This window comes from Mastacembelus armatus, chromosome 11 (genome assembly GCF_900324485.2).
Source record: "Mastacembelus armatus chromosome 11, fMasArm1.2, whole genome shotgun sequence".
Classification (NCBI taxonomy): domain Eukaryota; kingdom Metazoa; phylum Chordata; class Actinopteri; order Synbranchiformes; family Mastacembelidae; genus Mastacembelus; species Mastacembelus armatus.
The window spans coordinates 18,174,731-18,191,523 of NC_046643.1; the positions used below are offsets into that span (position 1 = coordinate 18,174,731).

The 16,793-nt window shown below is 42.3% G+C and overlaps 3 protein-coding genes across 5 annotated transcripts; all 3 read left to right on the top strand.

Moving 5' to 3' along the window:
• Positions 1–533: 533 nt before the first annotated feature.
• Positions 534–4,195, top strand: LOC113125961 (elongation factor 1-alpha). Its single transcript, XM_026299649.1, has 8 exons — positions 534–687; positions 1,503–1,657; positions 2,185–2,364; positions 2,448–2,744; positions 2,827–2,977; positions 3,065–3,321; positions 3,416–3,650; positions 3,751–4,195. Exons 2-8 carry the CDS (start codon positions 1,514–1,516, stop codon positions 3,870–3,872), a joined length of 1,386 nt encoding a protein of 461 aa, XP_026155434.1. The 5' UTR covers positions 534–687; positions 1,503–1,513; the 3' UTR covers positions 3,873–4,195.
• Positions 4,196–4,349: 154 nt separating this feature from the next.
• Positions 4,350–9,778, top strand: LOC113125960 (elongation factor 1-alpha). Its single transcript, XM_026299648.1, has 8 exons — positions 4,350–4,500; positions 5,775–5,927; positions 6,928–7,107; positions 7,191–7,487; positions 7,723–7,873; positions 8,028–8,284; positions 8,657–8,891; positions 9,524–9,778. The coding sequence occupies exons 2-8, from the start codon at positions 5,784–5,786 to the stop codon at positions 9,646–9,648; spliced, it is 1,389 nt and encodes a 462-aa protein (XP_026155433.1). The 5' UTR covers positions 4,350–4,500; positions 5,775–5,783; the 3' UTR covers positions 9,649–9,778.
• A 1,183-nt stretch (positions 9,779–10,961) lies between these two features.
• On the top strand, positions 10,962–16,465 carry LOC113125943 (cyclic GMP-AMP synthase). 3 transcript variants are annotated; one of them, XM_026299621.2, is made up of 9 exons: positions 10,962–11,210; positions 11,879–12,103; positions 12,811–13,043; positions 13,121–13,343; positions 13,842–13,972; positions 14,295–14,448; positions 14,714–14,813; positions 15,014–15,136; positions 15,854–16,465. In XM_026299621.2, exons 2-9 carry the CDS (start codon positions 11,959–11,961, stop codon positions 16,221–16,223), a joined length of 1,479 nt encoding a protein of 492 aa, XP_026155406.1. In that variant the 5' UTR covers positions 10,962–11,210; positions 11,879–11,958; the 3' UTR covers positions 16,224–16,465. The 3 variants fall into 3 exon arrangements, with proteins under 3 accessions (XP_026155406.1, XP_026155408.1, XP_026155407.1); XM_026299623.2 differs by having other exon boundaries at positions 11,922–12,103; XM_026299622.2 differs by having other exon boundaries at positions 11,942–12,103.
• Positions 16,466–16,793: the final 328 nt, after the last annotated feature.

Consider the following 16,793-nt stretch of genomic DNA (forward strand, 5'->3'; position numbering starts at 1 on the left):
GTGATTCAGGGTGATGGGTTGAGGGTATCTGGGGGCCTGGGGGTGGATTTTGTTAAACCATGACCCTGAGTGTTAAGTTTAAAACTGTCTGGGCTGAAATAATCACATTATGAGAAATGTTAGAAATGATTATCGGTCTGCTTTAAACTAGGACACAAAATGTAAACACATAAAATACACAGTAAATATTCTTTTTTACTATTGTGTGTTTTCTCATGTACCATTATTCCTATACTATACTGCATATTAACAATTATGTGTGATAGCATGTATTTATCATAGAACAGTTCCAGTGTTGTGTCACAGTGCTGTTGTTCTGTCTGGCGTTTCAATGGATTAACAGGTGAAAACACAATTTTAGAGAAACCGGTGTCGCAATTAACTAACAATAAAACTACTGATCAGAACGATCGATTAGTATCAGTGTCATTATTATTATCGATGTGGTGGCTGGTGTGTTTTTCGTGTGACACGGACACTTCATGCATGTTGCAAGCGGTTCATCCGGTAACGTGCTGACGTTTTTTGCAGGAATGTGTGTGATTTGCGGGGTTTGCACCAGGGAGGGCGACGGGACGTCAGGCCGCCTCCCATCCAGTATAAAACCTCCCAGTCCGGACCCAGTCTTCCTCTTTCTGTTACCTGGCTAGGGGCAGCAGCTTTGGCCGTGATAACCCTGAAACACCGGTAAGTTCAGCTTTGATTCATACTGCGGGTAGCGAGTCAGAGTCAGGCCTTTAGCTGGATTTTGAGCTTTAATCCGGTTTAGTTTAGAGTCTTTCTTCGAGTATTTGTTTTTTGATGGGGAAACTTCGCCTTCTCGGTTATGTAACTTCACACTAACCTGTGGATTTGTGAAAAACGCTATAAAATTGAAGGAGTAGCTACAACTTGGGTTTTTTTCTGGTTTGATCGATGTCCGCGTTTCCTGTGTGTCGGTGAGTTTTCGTGGTTTGGTGAAGTTTTTAGCCAAAATGAGAGTTTTAGGGCGGAGGAGACGGTGCAGGGGGAAAGGAACAAAGAGGGGAGTCCTGAACGCAGGGATGCCAGGATGCGGGAATGGCATTTCTTTCTTCGTCCGTCTCCACGAAACAACTGTACATGTTCAGCAGTAACAGGTGTCGGGAGTCTGGACTAAATGGCTTCTGAATATCTGGCGATCTTTGTAACTTTATCCGACGTGGCCCATGGAGTAACACGTGTCTCGGCTGGCCTGTGGCCGACTGAGGCCTACCAGCGGCAGCAGCCACCGCCTGATAGCGGGTCAATCCCAGAGTAATATGGGAGTTTTCTGGTTTTGTTTGAAACGTGGTTAACTCCTTTAAAAGCTTTAAATCACCACAGGCCGTGATATTATTAGGAATAAACTGACCCTCAAAAGTCCTGGGGTGGTGAACGCCACATTAAGCTTAGCTGGCAGTTACAGGTTAACTAAGCCAATGTGATGCGTTTAAGTGAGGGCTAACGGGTGGGGTTTTTTTTTTTTTTACTTTATTTGACAGAAACTAAAACAATGGGAAAGGAGAAGACCCATATCAACATCGTGGTCATTGGCCATGTCGACTCCGGCAAGTCCACGTCCACCGGTCACCTTATCTACAAGTGCGGAGGAATCGACAAGAGAACCATCGAGAAGTTTGAGAAAGAAGCCGCTGAGGTGAGTAAAAATTTATCTTTATAACCGTTAGTAAAATCCAAGATGGCGGTCAGCGCGCCCCCTTTCGAGCTGAGCGCTACTGCCCGGCACGAGGGCGTAGCATCTGCGTGCTCGCACGCTGGGTGGGGCTTAACGCGCGCGGCGCTGACGCTGCACTTTGATCAGACATTGGCTCTTTAAAAAAAAAAAAAGAATAAAACTAATAAAACCTGTGATTTAAGTTAAAATGTTGAAACCACACAATGACTCACTGTTTAATTTATGTAAAAGATACAAGACTGTGATGTTATAGGGTTTAATTTAAGTCAAACCTCAAGACAGGTTTTTACCTAAATGAGGATGTTGTTCAATACAAAATTTATGTACAAACTAGTAAGTTTTTGGGCCTATTCAGTAAGAAATGTATTGCTAAATGTGCATGTCAGTTTATAGACATGTTGAGTGAAACATTTGAGTTGCAGTGATTTTATTTATTTATTTTTTTCATATAAAGTGGTAGAAACTTAATTGTGCATATTTCTCTATAGATGGGCAAGGGCTCCTTCAAGTACGCCTGGGTGCTGGACAAACTGAAGGCTGAGCGTGAGCGTGGTATCACCATTGACATTGCTCTGTGGAAGTTCGAGACCAGCAAGTACTACGTGACCATCATTGATGCCCCTGGACACAGAGACTTCATCAAGAACATGATCACTGGTACCTCTCAGGTAAAGACACACCTTTTCAGTTGCTCCAAACTGACTCTTTACTTTGTGTGTGAATATGCTTAATAAAATCCCTCCTTTGTTAGGCTGACTGCGCTGTGCTGATCGTTGCTGCTGGTGTTGGTGAGTTCGAGGCTGGTATCTCCAAGAACGGCCAGACCCGTGAGCACGCCCTGCTGGCCTTCACCCTCGGTGTGAAGCAGCTCATCGTTGGAGTCAACAAGATGGACTCCACCGAGCCCCCTTACAGCCAGGCCCGTTTTGAGGAGATCACCAAGGAAGTGAGCACCTACATCAAGAAGATCGGCTACAACCCCGCAGCGGTTGCCTTCGTCCCCATCTCTGGGTGGCATGGAGACAACATGCTGGAGTCCAGTGACAAGGTAAAGAAAATTTAATGTGATGTGCAGTTTGTTGCCATGGTGGATTGGATGTGAACTGACTTTCATTTAAATTCTGTCATAGATGAACTGGTTCAAGGGCTGGAAGATTGAGCGCAAGGAGGGTAATGCCAGTGGAACCACACTGCTGGAGGCTCTGGATGCTATCCTGCCACCTGCTCGCCCCACTGACAAGCCCCTGCGTCTGCCCCTGCAGGACGTCTACAAAATTGGCGGTAAGAATAAATTAGTAGGATGAGGGCACAAATTCTGTCAATCACAGTATCTTGAGTACTTAAAGGATCCTCCCTCTGTCCTCTCAGGTATTGGAACTGTCCCCGTTGGTCGTGTGGAGACTGGTATCCTGAAGCCCGGTATGGTCGTGACCTTCGCTCCCCCCAACCTGACCACTGAGGTGAAGTCTGTGGAGATGCACCACGAGTCTCTGCCTGAGGCTCTGCCCGGTGACAACGTTGGCTTCAACGTCAAGAACGTGTCAGTCAAGGAAATCCGTCGTGGATATGTGGCTGGTGACAGCAAAAACGACCCACCCAAGGCTGCGGACAGCTTCAACGCCCAGGTGAGTCTTGTGAACCTGTGTGTGGGGTGTGGGGAGAGACTCTAATTCTGTTATGTTGCATTTGTTAGACTTCTAATTATAAATGTGTCTACAGGTCATCATCCTGAACCACCCTGGCCAGATCAATGCAGGTTATGCCCCCGTGCTGGACTGCCACACCGCTCACATTGCCTGCAAGTTCAAGGAGCTCATTGAGAAGATTGACCGTCGTTCTGGCAAGAAGCTTGAGGACAACCCCAAGTTTGTGAAGTCTGGAGATGCTGCCATTGTTAAACTGATTCCACAGAAGCCCATGGTTGTGGAGCCTTTCTCCAACTACCCTCCCCTTGGTAAGTGTTGAACTAAGATGCCTGCTACACTTGAAAATCTTAGTGTTCACAAAATGCTAAAATGTCATTGACTAATTGCTCACCCTGCTTCTGTTCTTAGGTCGTTTCGCTGTGCGTGACATGAGGCAGACGGTGGCTGTCGGTGTCATCAAGGCTGTTGACACCAAGGAAGTTTCCGGAAAGACGACCAAGGCTGCAGAGAAGGCCCAGAAGAAGAAATGAATGGCCGTGCAGGACACCCAGCAACAAGATGTGTGCCAGCAGCAGCGGGCCGCTCCTCTTTCTTCCTTTCAACCTGGATCATCTTCTCTGAAGCATAGCTCTCTACTCAAGGACTGGCTTATGCTGATTAAAACCCATCGCAAAAATTTTCGCAGGAAAAAAGAACTCTGGCATTGTCACTTACCTGAATCACATGGCAGTGCCTCTTTTCTGTTAAGTTTAAGTTGAAAGTTGTTCAGAACTGTATCTTGATGTTAATACCACATTGAATTGGAAAAGTAAGCTGCTGGTAACTAATAAAATAAATGTCTTTGAAAAAATTGCAATAGGCTTGTCTTGATCCTTCAGTCTTGCTGTCGGGTGTAGTTTTGGACTGTCAGAGCTCCTCTGTCCTGTGCTGCAGCTGTTTTTGACCATGCTGTGTCCACTGATGCCCCTGTCATCCAATCGCCTCAATAGGAGTTAGGGCCTGGCCAATAGCACCACTTATTTTTAGTCTGACAGCAACAAGAGCATGCACAGCCCTCCCTCTCCTCTGGTTCAGTATAAAAACTCCGGACAGATCACATTCTGTCCTTTTTTCCCTCTGCTCCAAATCTGGGGACGTCTTGTTAGTTGCTGAGCACAGGTTGGTGAAATATTTATTCAGCTCTGGGAGCTAAAATTGTATCTTCAGAGGAGCAGCTTTGTTAGTTTTATTGTGGCCTGATGCTGGAAGTCAGACCAAAATCCTGATGCTGCTTTTCTATTTTTAAATGTTTAAACTTGGATTAAAATGCTTCCTGACCTTATGAATTGGTTGAGATTTCTGTGGGACGCTGTCGCCTATTCAGCTTTGTTTTAGAGCTGTAGTAGTTATGGATATTGACAAATGTTAAAGGGAACAGTTGCTGTGAACATGAGCTCCCTGGTTTTTCTGATTCTGCCAGTCATGGTAGTGCTTTCTTCACACACGCCCTCGTGAACGCGCACCCTTCAATTCAATGCGAAGTGTGTGATGATCGGGGGCGCGCTTGCACCAGTTGGTAACATGGCGGCTCTGCGCTCCCGGCGCGACATGGAGGCCGAATAACCGGCACGGAGCACATGGAGCATGAGTCACCGATCTGGCTTTCAAGTGGCGTACATGAGCAACGAAAACGCGTTTTATGGAGGATTATTCTGTTTGCCTGTGCCCCCTGAGTGTTAAAAACCCAGTTCGATGCGGATTAACGGACATAAGAGCCAGTTTACTGGACTTTCTCGTGTTCCTGTTTAATACTTGTGCTGCCTTCACGCAATGTGGGAAGAACGGGAAACACCCATATTTGGGAGTGTTTAGACTTTATTCCAAGGTGTCACCCTCCGGTGCTGTGACGTTAGAGTCACACCAGCTGCACATTCAGAGCTAGTCATTCTTGTGTTACATATACGTGGCAGTTAATTTGCTTAATCGGTTAATATTGAAATTTGTATTGATGAAACTGGCAGTGGTGATGCTTTTGCGACTCCTCGGCCACACGTTTATTTCTCTAAGTGGGAGATGTGGTAGAAATGACCGATTTTTATTGGAAGTTATAAGATGAAAGCTAAAACCGTTTCTGATTGTTCGTAATTGCGGAATAAACGATGTCACGTGAAGGCAGCATTGGTTATAGCTAACGTTGGCTAACTGCTAATGCAGTTGTATCAGATTTTGTCACTTTATTTTCCATTAAACTAGTGAAATATGAGCCCAGAGGTTAACAGGAGCTCACAATATATCCATAAATTAAATATATATTTAATTTAACATCAACTACTCCACATGGTGTTTATTATAAATTAACTACTTAACGACCAGCTGCAAAATTATTCTCACTGAAAATGCAGTTTAATCTGCAACACTGAACCCTGACTTCTTCCCATGTCGTTTCCGAGCAGTAAATCGAAATGGGAAAGGAGAAGATCCACATCAACATCGTGGTCATTGGCCATGTCGACTCCGGCAAGTCCACCACCACCGGCCACCTCATCTACAAGTGCGGGGGCATCGACAAGAGAACCATCGAGAAGTTTGAGAAAGAAGCCGCTGAGGTCGGTCTGAGGGACAACAGGACCCTCGGTTCAGATCATTAAGATCATTAAGGACGATCACACCACATGTCACCACTGACAGCCTGTTTTCTCTCTGAATGTTTTGACAGGGGTGTGGTGGAGGCATTTCTTGGTTAAAACTGCCACCTACTGTTGAAATGTGCAAAGTCATTATCACCGTCAATACAGCAAATATTACTGTTAATGTCTAAACTTGGTATAAATAATAATATACAGAAAATGATAATATGTGAAGGATTAATATTTAGTGGTACAAATGTGGGAAATCAGCCTGAAATATCTCTGAAATTATTTTGATATTTCTATCACCAATATTCCCATGGATGCTTAATTCAGTAGTTATTAAATGACAACAGAGCCGAATGATTAAATTAATTTAGTCAAAAAAGACTAATGATCAGTTGTATCAGTCATTTTTGATGAAAAACACTGATGTACATTATGTATTATACTTTATTAAATGGATCTAGAGACCACAACATGTTTACATTCCCTAAATGTATGTATCTTTAATAACAAAATATTGTTTTGCTGTCAGGCTCCACACTGACAGATATTTATATTTATTTTATTACAGTAGTTTTAGTAACTTAGATAAAAACTAATACTTTGAATATTTTGAGTCTAAGTGTTACTGAAAATGTTGACAAACAAACATGGACGTTCTGCTCTATGTAATATGACAAAGCCGCCTCTGTGCTATTTACAGTGGGCATCTATTTACAGGCTGTACTTCAACTGTAGAGCTGGTAGGTGACACTTGGTATTTTGGGGTTTAACAAGCCGACAGGTCCAGAGACTTTGATTAATTCAGTTTAATACTTCAAATACAGCTTTAAGTACAAACTTTTATTTCTAACCCTAAGTTCTATTGGAAACTTTCAGAAAAGAGGTGTAAATGATTTGATGTCAGAAATGTCTTGGTTTGAACTTTTATGATTGATTCTTTGCTGTATTTGTACTGACTTTACTGCAACAGATGGGCAAGGGCTCCTTCAAGTACGCCTGGGTGCTGGACAAACTGAAGGCTGAGCGTGAGCGTGGTATCACCATTGACATTGCTCTGTGGAAGTTTGAGACCAGCAAGTACTACGTGACCATCATTGATGCCCCTGGACACAGAGACTTCATCAAGAACATGATCACTGGTACCTCTCAGGTAAAGACACACCTTTTAGTTTGCTCCAAACTGACTCTTTACTTTGTGTGTGAATATGCTTAATAAAATCCCTCCTTTGTTAGGCTGACTGCGCTGTGCTGATCGTTGCTGCTGGTGTTGGTGAGTTCGAGGCTGGTATCTCCAAGAACGGCCAGACCCGTGAGCACGCCCTGCTGGCCTACACTCTGGGTGTGAAGCAGCTCATCGTTGGAGTCAACAAGATGGACTCCACCGAGCCCCCTTACAGCCAGAAGCGTTTTGAGGAGATCACCAAGGAAGTGAGCGCCTACATCAAGAAGATCGGCTACAACCCCGCCACTGTTGCGTTCGTCCCCATCTCTGGGTGGCATGGAGACAACATGCTGGAGGCCAGTGACAAGGTGAGCTGAAATCAGTTTCCTCCAGCTGCTGATGCACAGGACAGATTTTAGGTGGACACTTTTGAGGCTCTGTGACAATGACTTACATTTATGTGACTTATATTCTCTCTATCTGAGAAGATATTTCATGGATTTTTTGGTTTTTAATCAGTAATGTAGTCATCTTTCTCTTACCTCCTAACATTTCTTCGCTTTGTCTGTCCTCCTCCTTATGTCTCTGAATTCTCCCTTTCAGATGAGCTGGTTTAAGGGCTGGAAGATCGAGCGTAAGGAGGGTGGAGTCAGTGGAGTTACTCTGCTAGAGGCTCTGGACTCCATACTGCCCCCCAGTCGCCCCACGGACAAGCCCCTGCGTCTGCCCCTGCAGGACGTCTACAAGATTGGTGGTAAGTAGTGTCACATGATGTCTTATAAACCATGAGAAGTCATGAGACCTTTCAACACATCACCTCAAAGAAAAGACAAATATTGTACTGTCATCGCACTATTTAATATTACGTGTGTTAATGGTTAAAGGCTTTTCCTCGTGCTGACCCTCAGGTATTGGAACTGTCCCCGTTGGTCGTGTGGAGACTGGTATCCTGAAGCCCGGTATGGTCGTGACCTTCGCTCCCCCCAACCTGACCACTGAGGTGAAGTCTGTGGAGATGCACCACGAGTCTCTGCCTGAGGCTCTGCCCGGTGACAACGTTGGCTTCAACATCAAGAACGTGTCAGTCAAGGAAATCCGTCGTGGAAACGTGGCTGGTGACAGCAAGAACGACCCACCCCTGTCAGCTGAGAACTTCACCGCCCAGGTGAGTCTGAGAAAAGGGGGGAGGAAACAAAAGACTCAGAAAAGAAAAGAAATGTGTTGAGAGGTGGAACTAAACAATTGTGGGTTACTTTATCTTCTGATCATTGTTTGCATTTAGATATTAGTTTATTTTGTTCGTTTGGTTTTTTTTTAAAACCATAATCCCACAACAATCAGATGGTGGGAATTAAAGAAGTACTAATTCTGTAAGAACATCTGGAGTCTGTCTAGCTTCAGCCCCTCACATTTACAGAAGTAAATAAATTATCGGTGAAAACACCACATTACCTTTGCACAGCAGAGTGAATGTTGAACATTAAACTCAGATTCAGCTGTTCCTCCTTCATGTGTCTGCTTGTTTCTCCCCGCACAGGTCATCATCCTGAACCACCCTGGCCAGATCGCCCAGGGTTACGCCCCAGTGCTGGACTGCCACACCGCTCACATTGCCTGCAAATTCAGCGAGCTCAAGGAAAAGATCGACCGCCGTTCCGGCAAAAAGCTGGAGGACAATCCTAAGGCACTGAAGTCTGGAGACGCTGCCATCATCACCATGGTGCCAGGAAAACCCATGTGTGTTGAGAGCTTCTCCCAGTATCCCCCACTGGGTGAGTGCAACACTTTTTTGTTGGTAAAAATAATTAATTAGAAATATCTTAATCCAGCTTTATGTTTCTCTGCATGTTCGTATCATTTTGTGCTGGGAAAAAAGTTGTGCAGTTACTATCTTTAATTTGTCTAAAGATATTTGATAAAAGTTGTTTGTCTTTAACATATAAATGCGATAGTTGACTATGAGTTTATCATCTCATGTTAAAGCTTTCAGAGAGGACATGAAAGGAATGATGATCAGTTGAAACACAAATGCAGTTATGATTCATGAGCCAGACTCTAATCAACTCAGATCATCACTGATTTTTAATTAAGATTCAGGCTAAAAATATAATACAAAAATATGGAAATTAAAATAGTTTTATATTGGCATCATATTATACTAATATAATAAACACTGATAGTATTCATGTCAAAGGGGTATTTATTTTGTTTTTAAATGTATTTATTGGTAATTTCACATGACATCCCTTGATTGTTCTGGTTTGTGATTAACAGTGTTCTTCATTTCTTTTCTTCTGTGTTTTTGTTCACCTTGTACTTTGATGGAATTGTATTTAAATTGGAATAGTTTGAAGCTTTTCGTTGACTCCTCTGTCTCCTCTTTTGTCCTTCTCTTTCTGTTCAGGTCGCTTTGCTGTGCGCGACATGAGGCAGACCGTGGCCGTCGGTGTCATCAAGTCCGTCGAGAAGAAGGTCGCCAGCGGCGGAAAGGTCACCAAGTCTGCACAGAAGGCCGAGAAGAAGAAATGAATTCTCATGCAGGACGTCCAACAAGTCACGTCACAGCAGCAGCGGGCCGCCCCACCCCCTCGCCTTCCCTGCCACCCGTCATCTCTGAGGCAGAGCTCTCTACTCAAGGACTGGCTTATGCTGATTAAAACCCACCGCAAAAGTTTCCGCAGGAAAGGAAGGCTTGTGCCTTTTAGGCAAAACTGAGATCATGATTAAGTTGAAACCAAAACAATAAAAATCTGAAACATTGCCAAATTAAGGCTTTTTTTGTGTTTCATTGTTAGAAATGTGCAGCAGACACACACTCAGCAGAGCAGATTTCAACCCCAGTGGGTCAGAAAGGACAAAACCCATCGATTATCAGCCTTAAGCTTCTTTCTGTTTTATCGGACATGATATATGTTTCCATAAAAATACGCATTTTTGATATTAAGTTATCTGATAATGCCAGAAACACATGTACCTAATGTGCCGCTAAATGACTTTGGTTTTCATGTTGTATGGGCCATGCAGCAACATGTGAATGACCAATGTTGCTGAAAAACAAAAGCTTTGTATTTTCTGTTTATAGATCAAAAACACAGGGTCATAATAAACATCCTTGTAACTGGAACACAGTTAATGTGGTGGCACATCAATGAAAGTATGAAGTAAATGTGAAGAAATTTGCTTTAGGTTAGGGTGGCCAGACTTAAAACACATATATCTTTTCTCATCAGAGAATCAGAAAAACCAGAGCCTCATCTGAGATGGTGCCTTCCAAAGTCTGATTGGCTAAAGATACCTGATCCCAATAATCAGCAGTGGGTAGGGCAGTATAGCAGGAAGAGCAGTGGCATCCGGTTTATTGATCTGTCAAGTATGAGCTAATCACACAAAGTGACATAATCATTTTTTAATGGTGAGTACCAGGAAACAGATGTGACAGAAATACACACATTAAAACATCATGTAGTGCAATAGTTGAACTTCACTGAAGTATTTGATTTATAGCTGCATTTTAAAGTGTTACCATCATTTCAACAAGATTGTATCAGAAAATGTTCCTGATTAATATTAGCTGCAAAATACAGCAGGGCACAGTTACTTTATCAACCACGAGTAAGATCTGACCTCTGATTACTTAGCTCTGCCTTTCTTTCCTCTAAATTCTAAAATGACGTCAAAGGACTTTATCTTGTTAAGAGCCTGTCTTTGTGATTCTCTTGTCTGTCTGTGATCTTCTTACAACACCTCAAAATAATCCTTGTTATTCAGCCCAGGAAATGAACACCTACGTAAATCACAGGGTGTGTCTGTATAAAGTGGAACAGAAATACACTGGTTAAACAGGTTGGCTTGACGTGAATGCGGGCCGCTTGTTATTAGTATTTATGAAACTTTCTAAACCTTTTAGTTTTCTTTTACGATAACCGCAGAGATAAATCCACTGATGATGAAATATGAGGAGGATGATATCCTCAAATGACATTTCATGGAAGATGAAAGTGAAAGTAGACACTGTGGATAAAGCAGCAAAGGACAGACTGCAGGATACACAACTTCCACCTCTCCATTTGTGACAACCATTTCTCCACTAGGTGAGTTAAAGCCAGTTTTTTAAAAGACAGATCAGTGATGCTGACATGAATGATCTGTTTATGATATTATGGGATTTGTATCATTCTTAGTGTCTTATTCTGTTTTCTGTGTTTTCCTTTTGAGTTTTGTTTTGTCTACTTTTTCAGTGTTTGATATGTTGTCTGTAACTACAAGAGCACGTGGACGTCTCTTACAGACTGTAGTGTTAATGTTTTATATTGGTTTACAGTGTTTGGACATGTATAAATTAGGAGACACTGTGTCCTAGTACACGTGTGAAAGTTCCTTCTTAGCAGCCGAAGCAAATAATGCTTTTAAACAAAGAGCCTCCAGACACGCCAGCTGCTCTGGTAATAACACGTAGCTGTGCTTTGAACAAAATGCATTTTCAACATTTTCATTCCACAAAGCAAACAGCAAAAACACACTGATGTCATCACAAGACTGGAAGAAAAAAATACATCGATATTAGATAGACTGAAATACAGACAAACATTTATTCAGACATAAACCAAAGTTATAAATTTATTAAAGATTGTAAGTATATGATTATGACCTAATGATTGCATGAATAAAAAATGTTCCCATCTCAGATGTACCAGTACAAATACAACCCAACAGAAATGTACAACTCTTCTCACTAAAGCCTTTCAAACTCCTGTCACAGTCTCTGAATGATCTGCAGCAAAGTCTCCGTCCATGGTGTACAGTATTTGCATGTTTGTCAAAGGCTGAAACGAGAGAGCTATGGGCCGAGAGGACGAGGAGATGAACCCCAGAGAGGACAGTCTGTCTGAGGTGGTGCAGCGTAAAGAGGATGCAGTAGGAAAGTTGAACCCTCCACGTCTTTCAGCAGCCAAACAGAGGCAGAAGGTTCAGCAACAAAGATGCGGTACAGAAAACCTTTCAGTACTGTCCTGTTAGCCTGGCTGCAACTTAATGTTGACACTTTGGCGAAAGTCTTGACATTCACGTGTTCATTCACTTCACTCTGCTGACCTGTTTATGACAGAGATACTCACAGGTCATTTTTTGTAAGTCAAGCCAGATCTCTTCTGGTTAGGATGAGCTTTCTATCACCTGCTACATGGCGTCCAGGCTGTAGGAGTAAAGTGTCAGCACTGATCAGTTGACTGGCAAATGATCATTTAAACAGGCTTTTGCAACGCGGCATGAAGAAACACATTCCCCAGCTGCCAGATTTCATTCCATATATATAATATTTTCTTCTTCTGCATCTAAACACCAAGAACTTAACTTTGAATACATACCCAGTTTATACTGCTCAGTGCATTAACCCTGTTACCCCAATAATGACATTGATCTCTTCAGACATTTCCTTAAGGCTAAAAAACCAAAAATGTAAAGTAATGTTTGCTCAAGTCCCAAATCTGGAGTCCAGGTCAAGTCCAAAGTTTTAAGAGGACAGGTGAAAGTCAAGTCTCAAGTCACTGCGTGTGTATGTGTGTTTGTGCGTGCGTGCATGTGCATGACTTAAGTTTGACTTAAATTCAAGTCACAAGGGTTTTTCCCTTACCTGACATATGAAACAGTTATCTAGCAGCCTCAGTAGTCTCATCTCTGTCTGTGTCTGTGCAGAGGAGAGATCCATGGGGGCCGAGGACTCTGCCTCTATCTCCCCAGACCTCACCAACTGGATCAAACTCAATGTTGAAAAACTCAAGATCCGGAAGAAAGAGCAGTCCTGGGCTGCAGAAGTGGTCAACGATTTCCGTGAGAACCTGCTGAAATTCCTGCGGAAAAACACTGATCAGCCTTTTTTCCAGTCGGCTGACTTCCTCACCACTGGCAGCTACTTTGAGAAAGTTAAGGTGAGGTCATGATAAACCCTGACAGTTTCTAAAATCCACACCTGCACGTTTTATTTGACCCCTGTCTTCTACCTCAGATCCACACCCCTGATGAGTTTGACATGATGCTGAAAGTTCAGGCTCCTTCTCGCCTCAACCTGAAAGCGCTGGATGGCGGCCTCTTCTACCGGATCGATCTGATCCGATCCACTCGCACCCCCATACAAGCCTTTGTTCTGGAGAATGGAAACACCCTCTCCTCCAGCCAGGTCCTGAGTGAGATGTACCGCCTGGTCCGCAAGTTCCTCAAGAGCTACCAAGGTTTTCGCACCGACCTTTGACCTTTTTGTTCTTATTTTATTTTTATTTTTATTTTCTTCTTTATTTTATCGTCAGTTCTGCAAGTTCTGTTTCTTTGGTTGCAGATTGTGGCTCTCAGAAAATCAGACATTTTCACACAGTTGATAGACTGATCACAGAAATATACGTGGAAATCATTTAGCAACAAAAGTGATGAAGTACATTGTCTTGATAATGCTGCAGTAACATTTCAGTGCAGACATTTATTTGTTATGGAGCATTTTATTAGTTTGTATTTTAACTTGTACATAATTAAAGTATATGAATATACCCACAACACTGTCCTACATACATTTTTGATGTTAGTATCATAATCTATAGTTATGAAGACTGTTTGAAGTCGTGCCAGACTCTCTGCAGTCTCCAACCTCAGAAGTGATGTTTTGATATAGTGCTTGTCTGTTGTGACCTGCGCCAGACTTACAGCACCTGTCTGGACTCATGTCCTTGTTCTTCCAGTGCCTGATAAACGCTGTCGCTGGGAGGTGAACAGGAAGCGTCCGAACTCTCCGGCAGTGACTTTGTCTCTGTGCAGGACGGAGAACGACAGCGACGAGCTGATCTCTGTGGACTTGGTTCCAGCTCTGGAGGTAACTGAAGTCCACAGAAAGATGTCATCATCATTGTTTGGACTCAAAGACACCACTGAGATATTATCAACAGAATCATCCAGATGTTTTGTTTCATGTTCCTGGATTTTTAAACAGCAAAACTCAAACTGATACCAACATCTATATAAATGGTTTGTAATCATAGCTGTAACTGGACTGAGAGTAGGAACAGCAGGATAAGTATGAAGGAGTAGAAGCAACTGTTGAGTTAATAGTGTAGTCATGAAAGTAGTGTTGCACTTAAGAGTCTTTACACATGATGCTAATGTGACTTTACATTTGTCTTTGTTCCTGTATGGAGGTCCATCCCTCTCAGGGTTGGCCACCCACTCTCCGTAATGGCCCAGATGTGGAAAAATGGCTGGGGAAGAAGGTTTGGAAAGAAATCAAAAGTTTGCCATGTTTCTTTGTACCAAAGAGAATGAAAGGACGAAACCTCGGTGAGGACGCCAAAGGTAAGCAAAGCAAACAACAGTGACAGTTACGCAAGTAAAATCTTGATTTATCTATAGAGTTTTGGTTCATGTGTAACCTTGCAACAAAAAGTCACAACATACAGTGAAGATTAAGATGATCACTGCATGAGCTGCTGTGTTTTAATATCTTCCAGATAGAAATGAAATGTGCTATTTATGTGTGCTTGATGTCAGACACCAACAGTACATGTGAGTTGTTCATGGTGACATTATCACAGCAGTCGGTTTTGTGCTTGTATCTCAGAGAGCTGGAGGATTTCGTTCTCTCACATTGAGAAGAAAATCATCACGTGCCATGGCAACACCAAAACCTGCTGTGAGACTCACGCCACCAAATGCTGCCGGTGAGACTGAGCTGTTTATAGGACCCACTGTGATTTTTATGTCAGTGCTTAAAAAGTTAAAATATTATACAAACAGTGATAACACAATAAACAGCTCAAGAAGCAATCACAGTTTTCTAAGGCATCATAAATAGAATGAACACATTCTCTTGGGGCCTTTTAGCAGCTAAAAAACAATAATTTCATCTTTCCTCTGACAGTAAAAAGTGCTTAATGCTCCTCAAGTCTCTGATCGAGGGTCTGAAACTACGTTTTCCCAAAGAGCTCGATGACCTCTGCTCATACCATGGGAAGACCACATTCCTCCACACGCTGTCCATCAGGTACTTTTCAACATCTTTGTCATCATGTCATGCTTGTCATAGTAAGAATGGAAAACGCAGCACAAGTAGTAGTTAGGGGGATGTTAAGTAACCACAACTGTGGTAAACTGGATTTTAAACTGTTGGCACGTTATTTTTAATGATGAAGCTGCTCAGAGTCAAACAGTAAACAGACAAAATTACCAAGCAGCTGATGAACATGGTGGAACATTTATGGCTGAACAATTTCAACTAGATCAGCACTGACCCCAAGTGGCCAACAGGCGTCATAACAGACTAAAAGACAAAAAAATGATAGAATAAATGAGATTTTCTAATTATTTTAAATAATCATATGTTGGAGAGACAGTTAACTGCTATAAACAGATTGTTAACTGATAAGATTTGTCAAGCACAAATGCCAAAAACTGTCTGGTTCAGAAACCACAAATATGAAGGTTTACTGTTTTTTTAATATCATTGTAAATTCAGTCTATAGTCTGACATTTGAAAAACTTGAAAAATTAAAAATTAATCAGAAAATGTATTATACTATAACACAAACAATCACTAGCTGCAGCCTTGTTTGGTTATTTTTTGTATGTTTGTTGTGGCAATAAGAGCAGGGCTCATAGTCATGCTTGTTCTGGTTGTAAATACTACTGAATCTTTCATTGTTTCTTTGCTTCTAGCTATTACTTCAAATTTAAAAATCTTTTCCTGCATCTTGTCTATCAGGTACAGTGACTCCATGTGGGCGCATCAGCAGCTCCCCACCTGCTTCCTGCACCTCCTCAAGGATCTGCAGGACCATGCTCAAAAAAGGGAACTCCCCCACTTCTTCGTCCCTGAATGCAACCTCTTCTCCTCAGCTGTCTTCCCCCGCAAAGCACTGGCTTTCCTCGTCAATGCCCTGGAGGAGCAGAGGAGGGAAGGCCTGCCCCTGCTGAAGCCCCCAGCCCCTGTCTCACCACTGAGACCAGTGAAGTCTTCAGAACATCTCTGTAGCCCACAGTCTATTCAGCAGACTGCTCTTCAGTGTGTCAATCACAAAGTCTTGCTGTGTGCTGTCCTGTGTGTTCTTTGTGCTGTGATTTTTTTTCTTTAACTCAGTGGAAATGAGGATACACACTGAATATATAAAATAACAGGCAACTTGTCTTTGCATTAGGTGTGTAAATTAGAAAAAAAGGTGATTATCGGCACAATCCCTTACAAAGATGAAGTGAAATGGATTCTGTGCTGTGACAGTTGAGATGTGATTTGCAAAAACAGACTGCAACATATGTTAATGAATGAATTGTCACCTAACAATATACACACCTAACTAAATAAAGGTCTTAAACGAAATCCAGCATCTTGTCTTTAAACAGGAAGTCTCTTTGAGCTCAAGGACTATTTTGCAAGAACACCCTGTGAACTAGTAGTATAAACGTACATATGCACAAATTAAAATTACAAAATTACATACAGCTCATTCAAACCAAAGCATCACACACACACAGCACTGTACAATTGCAATTAATTTAATATTATTACATCTGTACTTTGGGTCAGACAAACATGCTATCCTACATAAGCTCTTGTGTTGGGGATTTGTTTTTATTTTCTTACATTTTACAAATACTTGAGAAAATCATACATATTACATACACATTTTTAACAAAACCACTGACGT

Bases quoted from the DNA above. Each gene is read 5' to 3' on its own strand.
- LOC113125961 (XM_026299649.1), top strand. From the start codon at position 1,514: ATGGGAAAGGAGAAGACCCATATCAACATCGTGGTCATTGGCCATGTC. The intron at 1,658-2,184 runs GTGAGTAAAAAT...ATTTCTCTATAG, and splicing joins TTGAGAAAGAAGCCGCTGAG to ATGGGCAAGGGCTCCTTCAA. The intron at 3,651-3,750 runs GTAAGTGTTGAA...TTCTGTTCTTAG, and splicing joins CTCCAACTACCCTCCCCTTG to GTCGTTTCGCTGTGCGTGAC.
- LOC113125960 (XM_026299648.1), top strand. From the start codon at position 5,784: ATGGGAAAGGAGAAGATCCACATCAACATCGTGGTCATTGGCCATGTC. The intron at 7,108-7,190 runs GTAAAGACACAC...CTCCTTTGTTAG, and splicing joins TGATCACTGGTACCTCTCAG to GCTGACTGCGCTGTGCTGAT. The intron at 8,892-9,523 runs GTGAGTGCAACA...CTTTCTGTTCAG, and splicing joins CTCCCAGTATCCCCCACTGG to GTCGCTTTGCTGTGCGCGAC.
- LOC113125943 (XM_026299621.2), top strand. From the start codon at position 11,959: ATGGGCCGAGAGGACGAGGAGATGAACCCCAGAGAGGACAGTCTGTCT. The intron at 13,344-13,841 runs GTTTTCGCACCG...TTGTTCTTCCAG, and splicing joins GTTCCTCAAGAGCTACCAAG to TGCCTGATAAACGCTGTCGC. The intron at 14,814-15,013 runs GTGAGACTGAGC...TTCCTCTGACAG, and splicing joins CACGCCACCAAATGCTGCCG to TAAAAAGTGCTTAATGCTCC.